At 41.6% G+C, this 17950-nt stretch overlaps 3 protein-coding genes across 10 annotated transcripts; 2 read left to right on the forward strand and 1 right to left on the reverse strand.

The window, feature by feature from the left end:
• Positions 1-1902: 1902 nt before the first annotated feature.
• Positions 1903-5146, forward strand: LOC116211289 (serine/arginine-rich SC35-like splicing factor SCL30A). 3 transcript variants are annotated; one of them, XM_031545603.1, is made up of 6 exons: positions 1903-2059; positions 2575-2740; positions 2840-2917; positions 3944-4108; positions 4451-4597; positions 4674-5146. In XM_031545603.1, the coding sequence occupies exons 2-6, from the start codon at positions 2592-2594 to the stop codon at positions 4894-4896; spliced, it is 762 nt and encodes a 253-aa protein (XP_031401463.1). In that variant the 5' UTR covers positions 1903-2059; positions 2575-2591; the 3' UTR covers positions 4897-5146. The 3 variants fall into 3 exon arrangements, with proteins under 3 accessions (XP_031401463.1, XP_031401464.1, XP_031401465.1); XM_031545604.1 differs by having other exon boundaries at positions 4454-4597; XM_031545605.1 differs by having other exon boundaries at positions 1904-2059; positions 4451-4588.
• A 687-nt stretch (positions 5147-5833) lies between these two features.
• LOC116211286 (probable acyl-activating enzyme 18, peroxisomal) lies at positions 5834-14435 on the forward strand. 6 transcript variants are annotated; one of them, XR_004157643.1, is made up of 16 exons: positions 5839-6178; positions 6324-6529; positions 6615-6877; positions 6982-7186; positions 7270-7310; positions 7420-7548; positions 7680-7753; positions 7838-8058; positions 8145-8239; positions 8322-8538; positions 8773-8898; positions 9024-9122; positions 9283-9489; positions 9675-9790; positions 13765-13825; positions 14210-14435. XR_004157643.1 is itself a non-coding variant. In XM_031545598.1 (15 exons), the coding sequence occupies exons 1-14, from the start codon at positions 5907-5909 to the stop codon at positions 9786-9788; spliced, it is 2193 nt and encodes a 730-aa protein (XP_031401458.1). In that variant the 5' UTR covers positions 5834-5906; the 3' UTR covers positions 9789-9790; positions 10008-10267. The 6 variants fall into 6 exon arrangements, 5 of the variants coding, with proteins under 5 accessions (XP_031401458.1, XP_031401456.1, XP_031401455.1 ...); XM_031545598.1 differs by lacking the exons at positions 13765-13825; positions 14210-14435 and adding an exon at positions 10008-10267 and having other exon boundaries at positions 5834-6178; positions 6400-6529; XM_031545596.1 differs by lacking the exon at positions 14210-14435 and having other exon boundaries at positions 13765-13947.
• LOC116211288 (F-box/kelch-repeat protein At2g44130-like) lies at positions 10773-12394 on the reverse strand. Its single transcript, XM_031545602.1, has one exon. The coding sequence runs from the start codon at positions 12226-12228 to the stop codon at positions 11140-11142; it is 1089 nt and encodes a 362-aa protein (XP_031401462.1). The 5' UTR covers positions 12229-12394; the 3' UTR covers positions 10773-11139.
• Positions 14436-17950: the final 3515 nt, after the last annotated feature.

The following is a 17950-nucleotide window of genomic DNA, read 5'->3' on the forward strand; positions in this document are numbered from 1 at the left end:
TATATAAAAAGATTCTGCGTGTAATTAAGCAATTGAAAGTTTGCAAAAAGATCCAAACCAACGTCGGCATGCATCTAAAAAAAAAAAAAGTTGTCACACAATTGCACCTACTTATGAGCAAAGCTGGCATCTACCTAGACTAGGCACCGAACATAAACCAATCAATATGACGGCATTTAGAGCAATAAACACTATAGTATTATTTTGGTGGGAAATAATTAATTTCCTAAACAACCACGTAAGCGATAATGATTTCTCATCTGCTTCTAGCTGGATGCATAATGCATTCAGGAGGATAGAAGGTACAATATAAACTTACTGGTTCATAGTTGCCGATAATCTTGTTCTGCAATATGGCCCGAGCAGTGACGATTTTAGGCTAGAGTTTGGCCTGCACCAGATAATCAAATAGCTGATACAATTGATCGCATCAGACAACTAAATACTACATTAATGTATCGATCGACCTAGAGTAGTCACAAGTAGTTATTTTTATCGTGCAAACAACATCGTAATGCAAGTAACGACAAGCTTTTAGCCGAAAGAAAAATGTTACGTTTAGCTATTCACATGTGTTCCAAGTGCCATACCATACAACCCACAAATTTAACAGCATAATCAGTTGGTCCTTTTTCACTAGAGGCTTTTTTTTTTTCTAATGAATAATAAAAGTCTTTATCGGCCATAGATGTAATCCCGTGGCCATTGTATTTCGGAGTTAGGAGTTTTCGTTAAAGCCGCGCCATATTATTGTGGGGAATTTATTTTTTTAAGATAGCTTTCCCAGGGTGCCTTGCCAATGCCCACTGTTCTATTTCAAATTTTTGATTCGCCGAGCTCTTATCAATTTCGATGTCCAAATTTGATGAAGTATTCAACTTTTATTTCCTGTACTTCTGATTCCCAAGTACTATAATATTTTTCTGGTAAATTTCTGCTTGTGACTTTAATAATTTCTCCATACGTGGAACGAATTTCCCGTTACATATATTTCGTGTACACGTTTACAGTATATGTACATTTCATTTGTTACGAGTGTTTCCTCATGGCCCATGATTGGGCCCAATTCACAGTATCGAGCCCGAACAACACGATACAGTCGATACTATCTGGCATTGCTATTACAGCATCTTTTGATGATCGATCCTTTTGAAACTATCATCATTGTAAACAGATCTCTGATATACTAACGAGTACGAAGTTCTGACTAACATATGCTGCTACTTTATTATCGTGTCTAATACGGATAAAAGCGTTTTCGATAATTCTATATATTCGCTAAAAAGACAATCTCCTGCCTGAACTGCAAGCCTCATAGGCAAAAATAAGATCTCCACCGAATTAATGGATAAAACGATCGTAAATAATAAAATTATATTATCCTCAATCATATATATATGCCAGCCAGCTCCCAGTTTTACTTAGCTGTGTCCAGCACCTAGAGAGGAGGGTTGGCCTTGGGCCAAGACAGGTCTCGAAATACCGTCTGGTCCTCCTCGAGTAAGCGTTCATCGTCTAGAAATTTGCAAACCCAAGCTCTCGAAAGGATGTCCTGGAGACCTCCCTCGGGAATTTATTTATCAGAGATCTCGAAAGCACTTGGCCTTAGCCTGCCTACCAGTCTCGATCACTTGCATACACAAGGTAAGCGCCCTGAGAGCAAGAAGTTGGATCAAATATATATTTCTACATATATAATAATATAACATAAACAAAAAAAAAATACAGAATTTATTTATCTTAATTACTTGGGCCCAATTAAGCTGCTAAGGCCTGATTCTGATGGGCCTGGAGTTCTGTCAGAAGGGGCGGCCCGGTACCGATCCAGCGGGTGAACCGGCGGCTCGGTCCTGAAAATGACGTGAGCCGGCGCTTCGGCTCGCGCGTGATTTCATTAATTATGTGCCCACCGCTCCTCATTAATAACCCTAGGCCCCCTGCTGTCCTCCTTATAAATCTTGACCGGCATACCCGCAGCCCTCTTCTTCGCAATCGCCGTCGATATCACCTGGTCGCTCCGCTCTCGTCCACCACTCTGTCGTCGCCATTTTTGAGCAAGGTTCGTCTCTCTCTTTCTCTATGTATACGTATTGTTGTATGTATTTGCCGAAAAGTGTATCGGAAACGATCGTCTGGCTTAGCTACAAGATCAAGGTCTACCGTCTTATAGATGATAGCTGATTGATGCGATTCTGACGTTGATTCGGCGTCTCTGGTTGTTTATATCGTGGAATTGCTGTTACTGAATATGCTAGTGGAAATTTTTTCTCAGCTTAGAAACCCTAGAAATTGGACGCAATTTTGGCATAATCAGTTCATTGTTTCAGAAATTGCCTCAGCTGATTTCTTTGTTTTTGGACACCTATTTCCGTTTTCCCACTTTGGTTGAATTTAGTTTTCTGAACCAATACTGAATGGAGGGCCTGCCAGAAAGGTTGTGTCCTGTTCTTGTGCTTTCTCAGAGATCGGTGGATGCGTACTTTCAATTGTTTCATCCCCTAGCGCATTGGTTCTTGTGTTTTTGCTGTTATGCTTAGCATCATGCTGATGGTGTTCTCTGTTTTTAAAATTTAGGGTTGTTTATTGTGCCGATGAGGGGAAGAAGTTACACACCGTCTCCCCCAAGGGGATATGGGAGAAGAGGACGGAGCCCTAGTCCAAGGGGTCGCTATGGTGGTCGTGGCAGTGGCAGAGATCTCCCCACTAGCCTTCTTGTTCGCAATCTTCGCCATGATTGCAGGTATGCTTTTATCAGTGCATATGTGCGTGCGTTGCTGCTACAATTGATACACGTATTCATATGAAGTGTCTGAGCATGTCCTGCTGCTATCCTGTACAGGCCAGAAGACCTTCGTCGGCCATTTGGACAGTTTGGTGCTCTTAAGGATATCTATTTGCCCAGAGATTACTACACTGGGTGAGCTATGGAATCTAATATTAGTTCTATGAAGCTTCCCTTGAAGGGAGTTTCTCTTGGACCTGTTATCTTGATTTTCATGAGCTTCAAGTTAATTTCATGATGGTTATGACTTATCAAATTTCTGCTTGAACACATTTAAGAAAACTTGGAACTTGCAGTGTTTTACCAATTTCTTGTTTAGTTTTTCAAAACGAAATTAGGTTCTATAATCTCTTGGTTTGTTTTTGTAAGAACGGAATAATGTTGTAAAGAAATTTATTGACTTTTCCTCTGTAACACTCTTGTACCTAGCTGTCATTTCTTGTTCACTATAAGTGCTGTGAAGATGCATTTAGGGTATTTAGGGTTATAGATGCCTCAGACACGTCTTTCAAAGGTGGAGAGGTGCTCTAAAGAGATTGAAGAACTTGCAAATACTTAAAACTGTGCTTCTTTTACTTGCTTATTGGAAGTTAACTATAGGTTCTGCATATTAGCTTCTTAGATATATCATGTTCCTTTTTATGCAGCATTATTCTAACTATATGTGGTTTAGAGACAGTGACCTATTACTAGTAGGCTACTCCCAAGTGTTTTTGCACATGGTTTTCTTTTTTTACTTTTTTTTCCTTTCTTTTTGATGAATATCAATATCTTCCTGCGTGCGATTACATTACTATAAGTTGCGGGCATTGTTGCTGAGATTTAGCAGTGAAATTAAAGTATTGAAGAGATCAATCAAGTAGTAAGAGTTCAATTGAAGATGATGTTAATGGTAATGAAGATTGGAAGGAAGTTGGGTTTGATTACTATGTGAAGATGTTCCAAGTCTTGAAGAATATCAAGTCATCTTAAAACTGACACTTGCAAGGTCAGCAGCCAAAGTGCTTGCTTTTACTTGCTTATCATGGTGTTCCACATTATTGTGGATATCTGGCAAGTTATAATATCGATACATTGTAGACAGTTCCTGAAGATTTTCTTTGCTGTTTCCTATCTGACTTTGTCTGTTGCATGTTTCCAATTGTCATGTGGTATTTGCAGTGAGCCCCGTGGTTTTGGCTTTGTCCAGTATGTGGATCCTGCGGATGCTGCAGAGGCTAAGTATCATATGGATGGATATGTTCTCCTTGGAAGAGAGTTGACTGTTGTATTTGCAGAGGAGAATAGGAAGAAGCCTACTGAAATGAGGTCAAGGGAGCGTGGGAGGTATGCTTGTCTTTTATTCACTGGAAAATATTCTCTCTAGCTCGTGGATCAAGTTTGGTTTTGATTGATGACAATTGAGATTATGTCTGGTCTGGCTTACATGTTACGTTGCCCAAGAAACATAATTGCGGATATCTCATTTGAGTTCTCTATTCCTCTGAATAGTGTTTAATATTTTACATATTTAAAACGTCAAGGAAGAATTTTGTAAGTATATTGCTAAACTATGCAGTAATTCTAGTAGTCCTGCAATGATGCTTGTTTTGATCATTACAATTGCTTCTTTGTCTATTTGTATATATCATATTTTTGTGAAGTTGAAAGATTCTTGTTGGAATGCAGCAGGAGCAGCAGATATGATCGTAGGCGCTCGCCCCCTCGTTATTCTCGCTCACCTCGATACTCTAGATCCCCTCCCCCTCGCCATGCAAGGTCTCGATCTCGCAGCCATGATTATTACTCACCTTCGGCAAAGAGAAGGTACTCAAGGTCTGTGTAGGTTTTCATCTCTGATATGTTATACCTTTCTGATGCTTTGATTTGAGGCACTGTTACTTTCCTTCAGGTCTCCTTCACCTCAGGTGAAGAGGCACAGTCGGGAAAGGTCTTACACTCCCCCACGGCAGAGCCGTGAGAGGTCCTACTCCCGATCTCCACCTATCAATGGCTCCCGAAGTCGGAGCCAAACTCCAGTTCGTGGTAAGAGTCGGAGCCCTAGCAGGAGCAGAAGCCCACCTCCTGAGAACTATGCCAGGGGCACGAATGGCGAAAGGTCCCCGAGTCAATGAAAGGGGGTCCAGCAGCAATGGAGTGGAAAAGGGGGACAATTTGAAGTACTGTTTTTTATGATGCCTCATATTGTTACTAGAAAACTTATCTAGCGGTTGGTGCAGGATGGTTTTGATGTATTAGGATCTCTGGATATGGAATGAATCTTGTGCTGTTGCGACTAATGTTGGAGTATTTAGTAGGTTATGTTCCAAACTTCTCTCGAGACTTGTAATAAAATGCTTTTTAGTGGTTCAGTTTGCTCGTAAATAGGTGGGTAGTGGTGTGCTATGGCTTGTTCCATCGGTGGCCTGAATTATCACTCTAGATTTGAGGTCCTTTATGAAAATGGAATCCTGTGATCAGATTATCAAATTAAAATAAATGAATTAATGTAGGATATGCATAGCACCGGATCTTGGTACTGAGCGCATGATAATTATGGTTGTGTTATCTGCATGAATATCATCAAGTGATGTTTTTCATTTGTAGTCTATCCATGTTACTTGGTTATGGCAGCCGAGGAGTGTAATTTTCCCACATCTTAATTTAAATGCGCAAATTCCATATATTGTTTTTCCTTACTTTTTACGTGCATGTGTTATGTACCATTTAAGTTGGTCCTATCCTCAACCCACCTATATATGTAGCGAATGAGCCAATCTAGTCTCTACTCCTAGTGTTTGGCAACGAAACCTAAGCGACACGGCACGCGTCGGAATCTCATTTGACGCTCCTGAGAAAAAACCGGTGGGTGACGGGTACAGGATCCTCCTTGAGGAAGTGATGGAAGAGAGGGAGGTGGTGCTGGTGCGGGTGATGGAATTAAAGTCGACCCATCTAACTACGAACAAACGAATCACGTGGCTCATCGCCTGCTTCCCAAACAAACATATGATCGACCGTACCATTCTTCCCTCCCACCTACCTCCTCAGCTGCTTTAAATAAATAGAACGCTCCTCTCTGAAACTGATCAGTCAACAGCTTCCTCCTCTCCTGCGGTACCTTGTACCAGAGACCCGTAGAGATATGGGGACGAAGTGCTTAACTGAAGTCAATGTGGATGATTTGGTGTCGGCGGGATTAGCGGCTGATGAGGCCGAGCAGCTCCACAGGACCCTGCGGGATGCACTGCTCGGGGCTGGGAGTGGCGGTCCGAGGGAGGTGTGGAGGGAGCTGGTGGCTCGCAGGGCCCTTGAGCCGTCCCACCCGCACCGCCTCCATCAGCTCATCTACTACTCTGTCTACTCTGACTGGGATTCCGATGTCAATGGACCTCCCCTCTATTGGTTCCCCTCCCTGTAAGCAGTCCCTCTGCTATCTCTATCTCTGTTTTTGAAGTAGAGTGGAGTCGGTTCTAGAATCCCGGTTCCAAAAGTGATTGCAGACGTCGTGGTATTATCGAGGATTGGCTTGACATTCACTTACTTGGTTTTTCGATGACAGTTTACGAGCAGCCATGCTTGGTTTTTCCTAGACGAGCTAAGAAATGGATTATATATCTTTCGTGTTTTATGATCAGAGATCAAGCTAAGCAGACGAATCTGGGCCGACTGATGGAGTCGCATGGCCAAGATCTCCTTGGGACATTGTACAAGGATCCAGTAACGAGTTTTAGCCTTTTCCAGCAGTTCTCAGCTTCGAGACCCGAGGCGAGTAATTAGCTGGTGCCCAAGTAAACTGAGTTTAGCGTGTTAATGGCAGATTCGTTTAATATGATTTGGGGCCTTTACATAGGTATATTGGTCGATTGTTCTGAAAGAAATAGCGGTTAAATTTGAAGCTCCTCCGAGGTGCATTTTGGATACTGCAGACAAATCTAAGCACGGGGGAACATGGCTTCCTGGTGCAGTTCTGAATATAGCTGAGTGCTGTCTACAGCCCTCGAACCATCCGAGAAAGGAGGATAATAGTGCTGCCATTGTATGGAGAGAGGAGAGAGACGATGATAGTTCGACGGTTAAGTGCATGACCTTGCGTGAACTCCGGGAACGAGTAATGTATGCTCATACTTTGTTCCCTGGCTCTACTGTTCAAGTATGCGAAATTGCTGTTTTCCGTTCTCTATGTTAAAAGTTCTTCCTGATATGTGGACCGAACTTAGCAGGCTGGTGGCGAATGCACTCAATGCAACATTCTCACGGGGCGATGCAATTGCAATTGACATGCCGATGACAGTCAATGCAGTTATCATATACTTGGCAATCATACTTGCTGGAATGGTCGTGGTCTCTATAGCGGACAGCTTTGCAGCGAAAGAAATTGCTAGCCGTCTGCATATATCAAAAGCAAAGGGAATCTTCACTCAGGTGATCGCTCTCTCTTGCTTACTCTCGGAATTACCCGGTACGAGTAAGTAAGCTTATCCTTATGCCGGTTTATGCTGTTTCAGGATTTTATACTGAGAGGCGGTCGAAAGTTCCCCTTGTACAGGTAATTGTCATCCTTTCACTCAGACTTTGGAAAGACGATCTACATTACATATGGCTAGATGAACCATACTAGAACACGGAATAACAATGTTATCTCCTTTTCCTTCCAGTCGAGTTGTAGAAGCAGCACCTCTTAAAGCAATAGTGCTTCCTGTTATTGGAGATGAAATGGGAATACAATTAAGAGAGCAAGACCTGTCATGGAGAGATTTCCTTTCTAGCGTAAACGATAATCCAAGGTAATTCTTGCAGGAGGTTCGGTTTCATATTTTCTCGACCTATCCGAGTACTTCTTCTTTCCTTCCTTTTTTTTCCCTGCCATCTATCCATCCAAGTTTATTAATGTGATTGACTTCGGATCTTTTTGCAGGCCACATCATTTTGCTCCAGTTTACTGGAATATCGACTCCGTGACTAACATACTCTTTTCCTCTGGAACGACAGGTAATCAAATTCCACTGCAGAAATGCCGCTTTTCCCCCTTAACTGTCCATCACAAAAGTAGCTCGTTTATCATTCTTGTATCAGGAGAACCGAAAGCTATACCATGGACCCAAGTTTCTCCAATTCGTTGTGGTGCCGACTCGTGGGCCCATTGTGACGTTCGACCTGGAGACGTAATGTGCTGGCCAACAAACTTAGGTTGGGTAATGGGACCGATCTTGCTGTACTCTTGCTTTCTTACCGGTGCGACCCTTGCCCTCTATCACGGATCTCCTCTTGGGCGTGGTTTCGGAAAATTTGTTCAGGTAAAACACATTCTTGCTCCTTTTCACCTCTTTATTATTGGTCTACATGAACACAGCAGAGATGCTGACGTGGTACATTTCTCCAGGATGCAGGAGTGACTGTTCTGGGTACGGTTCCTAGTTTGGTGAAAGCTTGGAAGAGTACGAATTGCATGGACGGACTCGACTGGACTGAAGTCAGGTAATAATCTACTCTTTCTTCGTTTTTAGTTTTTCTTCCGAGTTTTATTAGAGCAATAAACCGTGAATTCATATATGGGAAGGGTTTTTGCTTCAACTGGGGAAAGCTCCAATGTCGATGACGATCTCTGGCTTTCTTCGAGATCATATTACAGTCCCATCATCGAATGTTGTGGTGGGACAGAGCTTGCATCTTCCTACATACAAGGGAGCCCTCTGCAGCCTCAAGCTTTCGGGGCATTTAGCAATAAATCCATGACAACGGGGTTTGTCATCCTCGATGACCACGGGAATGCTTATGTAAGATAATCCTATTATGTTTTCAAATTCTAGCTAAATATTGTTGCGACCAGCGTAACAGAATAAACGATTAAGTAGGTTTCTGTTTACGTGATGGCCACCACTACATGTTCCTTCGAGCAAGCCATTTCAAATTGCATTAAGAATACACGTTGTTACATTATGAGCTGACGGACTGATCTTAGAATTTTTTTTTTAAAAAAATTTATTTATCCTTTTCAATAATGCAAGCAGCCTGATGACCAACCTTGTATCGGTGAAGTCGGATTGTTCCCTATATACATGGGATCAACAGACAGATTGCTTAATGTTGATCACGAGAAAGTTTACTTTGAAGGAATGCCGAAGTACAAGGGAATGGTACGATCGCATTGTAATTATTCCTGCATTTTCCGTCTCTCTCTAGTCATGGATATCATGTTGGTTTTAAGTGATGAAAGATGGCCTGCCTCTTCGGTAAATTTAAGTTCATTTACTCATTGCAGCGTCTTCGGAGGCATGGTGACTTAATCAAGAGAACCGTTGGAGGCTATTATGTTGTCCAAGGCAGGGCTGATGACACTATGAATCTCGGAGGCATTAAGGTACACACTTCTCCTGCTGTTTACTCTATACAAATGCACATCTTTGACGGATCCAAATGTGCACGAAAAGCATCCTGTTTAGTAGCGCGTGGCTGAAATGTGGGAATAATATTAGCCTTCCTGAAAACCAGACCTGAATTATAATGTGTTTCACGTGCAGGCGAGTTCGGTTGAGATCGAGCGGGTCTGTGACAGGGCTGATGAGTCGGTCCTGGAGACCGCTGCAATCAGCATATCACCAGTCACCGGAGGTCCCGAACAGCTGGTCATACTAGCTGTACTCAAGAAGGGACACAACACTGCCGCGGATGAACTGAAGAAGAAATTCACAAGAGCCGTACATGCCAACCTTAATCCGCTGTTCAAGGTCGATTATTATTTTCCAACTCAAAATCATAAATGATCCCTAATGACCCGACTGCACTGGTCAGGTCTTTTACCTTCACATAAAGCAGTACATCATCGACTCTACATGAAAGTAGGCCTTTCCGAGTTCGGAAGAACATGGTACAAAGAGTCTGATCTCGGGTTATTTCTTTGCCGTTGCAACAGGTGAGCTTCGTGAGGATTGTTCCAGAGTTTCCCCGAACCGCTTCCAACAAGTTACTGAGAAGAGTTCTGAGGGATCAGATGCGCCGCGAGCTCTCACTCCAGAGCAAACTATAGAGGTACATAAAACACCACCCGTTCTTCCCCATGCGTGTATTCAAACTATATTTGCAACATTCTTTCCCCAGTCACCCGTTCGGTTTTCGTTGCAAATTGGAAGATCGTTCATAAAACTAAGCCGGTATCGATAACACACGGTCCAAATTCAGCCCAAATATCACGTATTTCGGTTTTTTTTTTTTTTAAAGATTGATGAAGGAATCTTTCTAACTGCAGCTGGACAGTAGAGACAATTACATACAAATCAATAATCCAACCTTCTCGGCCCAAGTGTTGAGGAACATGGCACTGTCATCTTTGTCATGTGGCCAGCAGGACTTATCCTAAAATACAAAGACCAATTGAAATTGAAATTGCTCTATAATATAATATATATATATTGTTTACATATATGTATGATTAATTGATTGATTGATTGATTGATTTCATAATAATTGTGCCCATCCGCGCCTTGAAAGTTAATCCCAATTTTGTCCTCGTCCCCCCCCTTGTCTCTCTAAGAGCTTCTAGAACGAACAATAGCTTTTCATTTCGTCTCACTATCAACTGTCCGAATATGATCACAAATCTTGAATTTGGTCCCATGCTCATGCACTTTATCTCCTTGCCCTTTTTCAACATATTCGGCATAGTTTCTCCATCCGGCAAATCGCTGCCGTTAACATCCTTTTCGTGCGTTTCTCGGGGACCATTGAGGCGGTCGTCGGGTAAAAGTAAATCAATCGTGCGTGGTGTGACGGGGGCAGTTTTGGGGCTAGTTGGCTGCTTGATTGAATCTCTGAGCTAATCTTATCCACGTCCCGTCCTTAGCTAATAGTATGTGTTCCAACGTATGACAGACGGGAAAAGTCACTGGTAGGGTAGGGCGGCCCCTTAATAGATTCCATTCTGAGACATATATATATATATATATACATACACTTCTTGATCGGGCCAATAATCGGGACTTACTCGTATCTTTAGTCGGTATTCCGTTGCGTATCTTCTCTTCAAGCAGATTAATGATAGATTGCAAATGTCGAAAAACACGACCGACGCAGTCGATGCTTGCTACATATCGCCCGATCATATTGAGAAAGCTCTACATGACTTGTAAACATAAACTTGCTCAAACGCTCTCGCAAACTCCTGACTGACACAACGAAATATTCCCCGGAATCTAATCCCCGATATAGGTCCCATGTTCACCTCGAGAATCTCCGTCGATGAGTTCGTACTTCTGGACTGACAGTTTGGCGCTTTAGGTCGGACTCATGACCCCGATGCTCGAGCTGGAAAATTGGGCCTCGGACAGATATGTCCGAGAGAGAATGATCATACCTCAAACACAATCACCACCTTTGATTTATTAGATCTCCACGCAGCATCCCGATTGAACAAAACCGGAGAACTCATCGGGCACGCTAATTTTCTCGTATTTACCATCTTGCCCCTCCCCTCGCCTGGCCATGTAGAACTCGTGTGGCCCGCCCTGGTACTGGGCTCCGCCCACCAGAGCCCATGGGCCCAGCATTACGCCGCACGTCGCCACTCTGACCGCCGGCTCCGACTCGGCCCAACTCATTAACTTCCCGTCCTTCCCCACCCCGACACACGACCTCGGGCACTGGCTCTGCCGCCACGCGCCGTCGACCCGCCGCCACTCGCCGGAGTCAAACCCGTGAGACTCGGCGCTCCCCTCGAAGCCGCCCTGGCTCTCCGTCCGGTAGCCCGAGACGACCCAGAACTCCCGCCCAATCACCACACCCTCGCACTCGTCTCGCGCCTGGCTCATCTGAGCCAGCTCGGTCCACGTGTCCCCCCTCACGTCGTATGCCCAGGCACTACTCAACGCGTTCTTGCCCTCGTCGTGCCCGCCCGCGACGTACACGCGCCCCTCGCAGGAGGACCCAGCGGCGGCGAAGAACGACCGCTTGGACAGCATCGGAGTTCGCTGCTCCCACCGGCGAGTCGTGAAGTCGTAGACGAAGACGTCCGTCACGGGGTCGTAGCTCACCGGGTCCCACCCGCCCATGACCACCAGCTTCCCCTCGCAGCTCGCGAGCTGGCAGAAGACGGGCAGCCCATTCGGATACGGAGCCGGCTCGAGCCGGTCCCAGGTCCCGCCTACCGGATCGAACACGGTGATGCCGTAAATCGGAGCTCCGCCCCCGGATTTACGCCCCTCCAGCGAGATTTGGCTCGGAAGGACCTGGACCAAGCAGGCGACCTTGCGGGTGTACCCCGATCTCTGCCGGTGGTAGTAGAACTCCTGGCTACGCAGCAGGTGGCGCCACCTCCGGCAGACACGGGAGGTAGCGCCGTGGGAGGTGTATGACAGCCGGGCCAGGCACTCGAGGCCGAGGTCCTCGGGCAGTCCTTGCATCAACTCAGTGAACTCGGACGATTCCATGGGAGGAGACGCTGTGATAGTCATAGTAGTATGATTGGTCGCCATTGCTGAAGATGATGAAGCTGGAGAGATGTCAGTGGCTGAATTTATAAAAGGGCAGTCGGGCGGTGTGTGCGTGAACGAGAGAGATATAAGATACCATCATAAGGGTCTAGTATTCCAAGCTCACTTCCATGTGATTTGAAGTTTTACAAGTCTTAAATTCGAATCATAGGGACATATGCTAGAGTCGGTTCTTTGGCTCAAGCCGAGGTCATCTCCGGCTTTTGTGAAGATGATGAAGCTACGTTGACGGGACAATATTTGCGCTGCCTGTTTAATTCGTCTGATACATTCACGGTTGAACAAAAAAATCCGGACATGATATAGTGGGGGTGACAAGATTGCCACTACTGTTGTCCTTTATTTTATTCATAAAAAAAGAGAGATATAACATAAATAAACTGTGAGCTGCTTGAGATTATAAACAAGACGATGTGGCTCGCAAACTATTTGAGCTTGGTTTGGTGAAAGTTTGAGTTTAGCTCGGTCTTATCGAGCTCGAGCCGAGCTGAACAGTCTCATGAGCCGAGCTCGAACCGAGCCAATCAGTCTCATGAGCCGAGCTCGAGCCTAGGTATGCTTAGCTTGAGCAGCTCGCGAGCCATATAAAAACTTTGGATGTGTTTATTACAATTTTTGTTAAATTAGAATTATGTCGAGCACAATCGAGTCGAGCCCGAGTCGTGCTCGAGCTTATCGAGCTCGGGCTCCTCGTGCTCGAAAAGATTGATGAGCCGAGCTCGAGCTCGGCTCGCGAGTTGCTCGAAATACTCACGAGCCAAGCTCGAGCTTCACCTCTCCAGGCTCAATCGAACTCGAGCCTAGCTCGAGCCCCGACTTTCACTCTCGAGCCGAGCTTGGAGCCCCTTAAGTGTGGGATGGACTTGGCTCGATTACACCCCAAATGCCATTGGCGCTGCTTACAAACAATATCGTTATCTTTTTATTTCTTTTTTTAATATTACTTACCCAAATTCTACAATGCATGTTTTGATTTTTTTTTCATATCATACATAACTAATTTGGACCCTTAGATCCATTTCAGTCTAATATGGACCGTCCATTTTTATAAGTTTTAAAATTTCGAAACCCCCAAGAAAATCATGATTCGGTGCCTTTATTATAAAAAGTATGATTGATCTTTGTTATCTCAGCTCATCCTTGGGTCCAAGGAAGAGGGAACGCATTGGAGATACCAGTAGATATATCTATTATCCACAATATGAGGCAATTTGTGAAGTACAACTGCTTTAAACAATTTGCTTTGAGGCTGAGAGAACAATAATTCCTTATTTTCATAAATCGATGTTTACCATTTTGGCATCTAACAATGTTACTTCTCTTAAACATTTGCGAGCACTCTTGACGAAAATGAATTGGCCGATCTGAAAGATCAATTTGATGCTATTGATGTGGACAAAAATGGATACATCAGTCTAGAAGAAATGAAACATGTGAATTTTTACTCCAAACTTGTAATGCTGATTCTTTCTCATTAGAGCTTCTTCTTGGTGGCTTACTTTGATTGTCTTCGTGCAGGCCTTGCTACGGATCTTCCCTGGAAGTTAAAAGATCTCGTGTCTTAAAAATTCTCCAAGCGGTAAGTTTCCTCTTCTCTTTTTATTCCAAATCATTCTTGTTATGATCGAGAAAAATATTTTCGAGTGACATTATGGTTTATATCTTTTGAAATGGAATGACACCATTTGATGTTTCGATACATATTAATATGGTCGGTAGATTTCGACAACATTGTTGAAAATTTGTAGGAAGAAAATATGAAAGTAGAGAATGAAAATACTAAAAAAAATTATGTATAATGAACAATTCATATTAAATGGGAAGATCTAAATGTTCATATTGATTTTATATGGTATAAAAGATTTTAAAATTCGCACAGAAGAAGCAGCCTATTGCACGTACAAAAAAAAAAGAAAAAAAAAAGGAAGCAGCCGATTACTTATATATTTTTTTCTTCTTTTAGGGCTAATGAATAAAAATATGTAAAATATCATCGGCTGTGTGATGGATGGACGGATCATGTCATAGCCATTATCATGCATGTGATTGATGGAGTATTATATGGGGCGGGGCTTCCACGGTGAAAATGACCGATCCAAATTCCATCATATAGAAACCAAGAAGTGGGCCGTCTCAATTTGTAAAATTTTCACTTTAGCCTATACGAATTTGAGTCAATCTTCAACTCACCCAAATCTCATATAAGTATGTGATTTCTTTTTCAATTTTTTTATGCGGAATAACATATCTCAACACTGCCTCCCCGTGACAACTTGTGATCTTACATGTGCCACGTGTTTTTAATCACTCGCCCTTAACAACTGACCATGAGTCGAACATCCTCTTTCCGTGTGATCCAACACATGCTATGTACCATTAATCACCCGCCCTCAACAATTGACCATGAGCAAGGTATCATTTTCTAGAGGGGGATAAACACCAAACTAGCATCGAGCTCCACACTTGAACCTAACTAGAGATGCACCTTTAACTATCTTAAAACTAGACCGGGCCACTCTCGGGTTTGACTAACATGAGACGCACTCTTAGCTGCCTCGAAATCAAATATGGTGAGGTGAGAGCCCATATTTGTGCGCGAAAGCGTAACTCACTCTGATTCATGTAAAATTCTCACTTGAGTTCACACGAATTTGAGCTTATCTACAACAAAAAATTTTAAGCTAATAGATTGTTGGATACAAATCTTACATAAGCGTGTGATTTCTTTCTCAATTTCTTCGTGTGGGACAACATATCTTAACACTACTGCACACAATCTAAGTCTTGGTCTCATCCTCGAGGCCAACTTGAGATTTGGCTATAACTAATGTTGAAAATAAGATCGAGCTCGTCTCAAACTTGGTCCGGCTTGACTCATTTCGATCTTGCATCCAAGACTATGTTGAGCTCAAATGTCATGCATACTCGAGCTCTATTAAACTAGCTCGATTGATATCGAACTTGATCGGAATGAATCGGATTTCAGATAATATGCTACGTTTGTTTACAAAATCAAATATAACTTAACTTTATTTTACTTTTATTTCAATTCAACGATACAATCATTTTCAATCATTTCTTATACTTTTTTTCTTTTCTATTATTACAATTAATTTTTTAATACTAAATTCTCTTAACTATTCAATTTTTTTTCTCAATTCAATAACACAATCATTATTTTTTTATTTTCTTCTTCAAATTCTTTCGCATACTATTTTTTATTACTTTTTTTTCATCTGCTCAAAATCAAGTTAAATCAAATTTAATTTTATTATCAAATGCAATGTAAAATGGGCCTGTTGGGTTTCAAAATGCAATTTTAGAATCACAATTCTAACTTAATTCTACTCACAACAAAACAAAATAACTCATACAAAGTCAAAGAGTGGGCCCCATTTATACCACTTTTTTTCCACAACAAAACAACATAACTCATACAAAGTCAAAGGGTGGGCCCCATTTATATCACTCAAAATCAAAATTAAAATCTGATTTTAAAATTCTACTATGAAACCAAACGCAACCTTAATGCCTTGATTGGTTCGTGAGTATAATTTTAAAATCATAACTTTAACCTAATTCTATCCACAACAAAACAAAATAACTCATACAAAGTCAAATAGTGGGCCCCATTTATACCACTTTTTTCCATAACAAAAAAACATAATTCATACAAAATCAAAGTGTGGACCCCATTTATACCACTCTTTTTCAAAATCAAAATCTAATTTTAAAATTCTACTGTAAAACAAAACGCAGCGTAATTTATTGGACTCCAGAGAACGGATGAGTTGCGATCGACTTCGTTTACATCAGTGCTTCGTGATGGTGATGCCCCGTGTCCGACCGATTTATCTTATTTTATCTCAATCTGATATGAACGGATGAGATTGATAGGGCGGATTTGTCCGACGGCGATGTATATTTATTCTTCACCGTGCTTCTTTCTGATCTGCCCCTTTCTCATTTTATTATCTTGTTAATCTTATTTTTGTATTTTGTATTTTACGGGTTTCCGGTGAATGATGCAAGGTGCAAAAATTTTCCATTTCATTTAACATTGAAGAGATCAGCATAAAATTGACATAAATTCATTTCAAATAGATTTGTCTGACGGCGATGTATATTTATTCTTCTCCATGCTTCTTTCTGATTAGCCCTTTTCTCATTTTATTATCTTGTTAATCTTATTTTTGTATTTTGTATTTTACGGGTTTCCTGAATGATGCAGGGTGCAAAAATTTTCCACTTCATTTTAAATTGAAGAAATCAGCATGAAATTGACATAAATTCATTTCAAATAGAAATGTCCGAACCCACTTTTAATATATCATTAGCCGCCTTTTCTTGATTAAACAACAGTTTGTTGGTTTTAATTTAGCAATTTATACTAATTAATTAGAAGGAATTTTTTTGTTTTATTGTCCCCAAAAGCCTACAACAGATTCCAGACTTGAAATATGGTCGAACACCTTGACAAGTTAATACTATTTACAGAAAATATTTCCTTCACTTTTGTTAAAAGAATGGGAAAATCGACCCCGTATGTTCGACTTCATATGGATCTCACACTCACAACAATTAAACTAGTGTTCATATACCACTAAGAAAGTACTTCCCGTAAGATCTTAACCATAAAGACGCAGTCCCCAACAACTGAATTAAGTAAAACTAAATGTACTCATGGGGTTAAATATGTTTTTGGTGAACGACATATACGTATATATTTTATACTAACAATTAATGAGAAGATCATCGCACAACGTCGATCATGCCACTAGATTTAAGTTTAAGTATTTCGTATTGCATGCGCTGGAGGAATGCTCATTATCAACTCGAGTACGCATAAACTTAATTTCTTTCTTCTTAATTATATTATTATTTACATATGATAAGTCAGTAAATAACACTTATGTCCAATCAAATAAATTTGTTTAATGATTTCCGGCAGGGCCCCTCTCTACTTTTCCTAATTTTCCAGCCGTGAGAGGGTTGAAAAATAAAATTAAAAATGAGAAGTTATCTTTGCATATTAAAAATGAGAAGTAATTTTTTTAACCGTTGACTTGCTTTACTTGCCCATTACGGCCATCATCATCAACATCATAATATAATAATTAAGTACAGTTAAAATCACTTGAAAGCAAACATCACTTGCGAACTTCAGCTTCATATGGTGTGCGGGTTTGCGGTTTAATTAGGAAAAAAAACAATTAATTAGGGCTTCCTTGCATCAAGAGAAATGCCTCCTCCCATAGATATCCACATTATATGTGTGTGTGTGTGTGTGTATATATAGACGGCATCTAAAATCTCTTGACTTTTAGCTTAAGAAATAAATACTCTGCTTCATTGAGGTTATCCGCAAAAGAAGAAGTTATTCTCTGATTACAACGAGACTCAGCGCAAGTTGATGGAAATTATATGCCAACTATAAGTGTGATGCAGAGTCAATAATGTGAAGTCAATGCAACCTATTTTGGCTTATAAGACGGAAACGTAATTGCCATAGGGTTGATGGGTTGCTTATAGCCGACACAGAACCCACGGGCCGTTCTACGATACATAGGGTAGAAATGACATGTATGAAAATACGCTTTTTTGTAAGTAAATTATTCGATCTCAGATAATTTATTTTGGATTTTATATAATTTATTCGAAATTTTTTCAAAGAAAATATTCATATGTGCGGTACATGCATGTA

This window comes from Punica granatum, chromosome 6 (genome assembly GCF_007655135.1).
Source record: "Punica granatum isolate Tunisia-2019 chromosome 6, ASM765513v2, whole genome shotgun sequence".
In the NCBI taxonomy this organism is placed as follows: Eukaryota; Viridiplantae; Streptophyta; class Magnoliopsida; order Myrtales; family Lythraceae; genus Punica; species Punica granatum.